The sequence below is a fragment of the Styela clava genome, chromosome 15 (assembly GCF_964204865.1).
Source record: "Styela clava chromosome 15, kaStyClav1.hap1.2, whole genome shotgun sequence".
Lineage (NCBI taxonomy): Eukaryota > Metazoa > Chordata > Ascidiacea > Stolidobranchia > Styelidae > Styela > Styela clava.
The window spans coordinates 15,731,544-15,734,389 of NC_135264.1; the positions used below are offsets into that span (position 1 = coordinate 15,731,544).

General features: G+C 37.3%; 1 protein-coding gene across 1 annotated transcript; it reads left to right on the forward strand.

Annotated features, from left to right (window-relative positions):
- Window positions 1–1,235: 1,235 nt before the first annotated feature.
- On the forward strand, window positions 1,236–2,292 carry LOC120333707 (DDB1- and CUL4-associated factor 7). Its single transcript, XM_039401038.2, has one exon. It carries the CDS (start codon window positions 1,249–1,251, stop codon window positions 2,290–2,292), a length of 1,044 nt encoding a protein of 347 aa, XP_039256972.1. The 5' UTR covers window positions 1,236–1,248.
- The last annotated feature ends 554 nt before the right edge of the window (window positions 2,293–2,846 follow it).

The window sequence follows — 2,846 nt, forward strand, 5'->3', positions numbered from 1 at the left end:
AACTTATGTTAGTAACTTGCGGTAGTTGCATATGAATAGACTCCTCGCCGACACTGGTAGGTTTCTACGTCTTAATAAATATCGCGTGTTCTCAGAGACTTTGAGGTTCGTACCGCTGTACCCCGTCGTTGTCCCGGTACCGTAGTTCAGCGGTTGACTACCAGATGTTTAAAGCTATCAGAATCTCTATTTTTTCTTACAACATAACGTTGAATACGATACCGTACCGGTACTGAAACAGTAAAATATATTATTATATTATGGATTACAATTTGGATAATAATGATTGTAAAATTTTTTTTTCCCATTTTTTCTATGATTATTACTGTATCACATTTAACACTTTAACACATTTGTGTGCGTTTAAAAAAAAAAAAAAAAAAGAAACAGTAAAATACGGTACCGCCGTACGGCTATTCGATCTGTCATCTCACTCATCTGTACCCGTACCAAGTACTGTAGTTTGTTTATTAACCAACCGTACGGAACCGGTACTGTCATATGCTTTTATGAATTGTTTGGTACGGTAATTCAGTAATTCCTTACTGTAAATCTGAAATAAGTTTAAGACGAGTTTGCTAAAAATTAATCAGAATCTTTGAATTAGAAAATGCTATGTCACATGTCACTAGAACAAAAGCGTCTAACTTAAAGTTTGGACTAACGCTTCATGGACTCATTTAATTATAGGTAACAGACTTTCGAATCGACTGTGCAAAAGAATTTCAAAGTCCTGAAATCATCTCTTATGTAGTTTCGTACCTAAAGTACTTCTAGTGGGCGTAGCATAACGATTTTTGCACATGTCAATCCTGACCTGACTATGTCATCCAAAAATACCGTCATTACAGCTTTACGGTGTCACAATCATGTCATGGAGCTTGCGAAAGTATATTTCGCAAGACCCTAGACAGCCAGAATTGTTTAACCAGAAGTTTGAACTAAAGTTGTATTCAATTGTGGTACGTTCAGGATGTTAGGGTTAACAAACTTTCAAATTCACCATACAAAAGAATTTTCGAATCAGCGAATCCTAAAATCTTGAAATTCAGAAATTTGGTATCACAGTATCATGTACCACTTTCAGACTTCTGGAACTACAATTCCATCTCATGCATGGCAAATTACAGATTTATTTGAAACCTGAAAGTCAGAAAGTAGACAAGACATAGATTTCTCAATTGACTCTACTTTTGTACTTGTTTTTTAAATACTTCTCAATATTTACTTTTCATTTTACATAAAACTATGACAGTGAAAATGGCAAGTCATCCAAAGCGAAAAGAAATATATAAATACGAAGCGCCATGGATTTTATACGCAATGAATTGGAGTGTTCGCCCTGATCATCGATTTCGTTTAGCTGTTGGAAGTTTTATCGAAGAGTACAATAATAAAGTTCAAATTGTTGGGCTGGATGAAGAGAGGTCAGAGTTCAATTCTCGGAGTACTTTCGATCACCCGTACCCTTGTACTAAGATCATATGGATACCTGATGCGAAAGGAGCGTATCCAGACCTTCTCGCGACGAGTGGAGATTATTTGAGGATTTGGAGAGTAATCAGTGATACAGAGACTCGACTAGAGTGTTTATTGAATAATAATAAAAATTCTGATTATTGTGCGCCATTGACGTCGTTTGATTGGAACGAAGTGGACCCGAATATTCTCGGTACGAGTAGCATAGACACAACTTGCACAATTTGGGGGCTGGAAACAGGGCAAGTATTGGGAAGGGTTAATCTAGTATCTGGGCATGTGAAAACACAACTCATTGCACATGATAAAGAAGTTTATGACATAGCGTTTAGCCGTGCGGGTGGGGGGAGGGACATGTTTGCATCAGTGGGTGCAGACGGTTCTGTAAGAATGTTTGATCTTCGACATTTAGAGCATTCGACGATTATTTACGAAGACCCACAACACCAGCCGTTACTTCGACTGTGCTGGAACAAACAGGACCCAAATTATCTGGCAACCATGGCTATGGATTCTATGGAAGTCATAATCCTTGATGTTAGAGTCCCATGTACCCCAGTTGCCAGACTTAATAACCACCGGGCTTGTGTGAACGGCATTGCATGGGCGCCACATTCCTCTTGCCACATTTGCACTGCAGCAGACGATCACCAAGCTCTTATATGGGACATTCAACAAATGCCACGAGCGATCGAAGACCCAATTCTAGCTTACACAGCTGACGGGGAAATAAACCAAATCCAGTGGGCTACTACCCAGCCAGACTGGATTTCTATTTGCTATAATAACAATTTGGAAATTTTAAGAGTTTGAATTTATTTTTAATTTTTTTTCTCCATGAATTGTGAAACCAAAGTTGTTGGTTGTCAGGAATGGCACAAGCTAAATAATTTACTATTTGGAATAGATTATGAAGAATAGTTTTCAACCTGAAATATTTGATATATAGAGTGTCAATGAGGTCTTAAAAAATTTTAAAAGTACAAAAGGAATTTATCGATACCATATATTGTTTTGGCCCTCACAGAGGTATTAATAAATGAAGTAAAAATACTAATTACTGATTGAAAAACAACAAACCTGGTCAAGATATAACAAAATTGAAATTGTAAATGGATTTTATGGACACCCTGTATTCTAAAATGCACCAACGAGACCTTCATTCCCAACCACTGATATATAAGGAGCTTTTGTTTTCAGAAAAACCGTAAATATTTTAATGACTATCAACTGCATACATCCCTTGCCCATTTTACCCCGTACCCCGTAGTGTGTGTACCAGGTTAGGGTTCTGATATAGTTTTATTCGATTTTTCCTTTTTTAGTTCTTTTACGAGTTCGAGGACTGTCCGTGTTAGCCAAGGGAA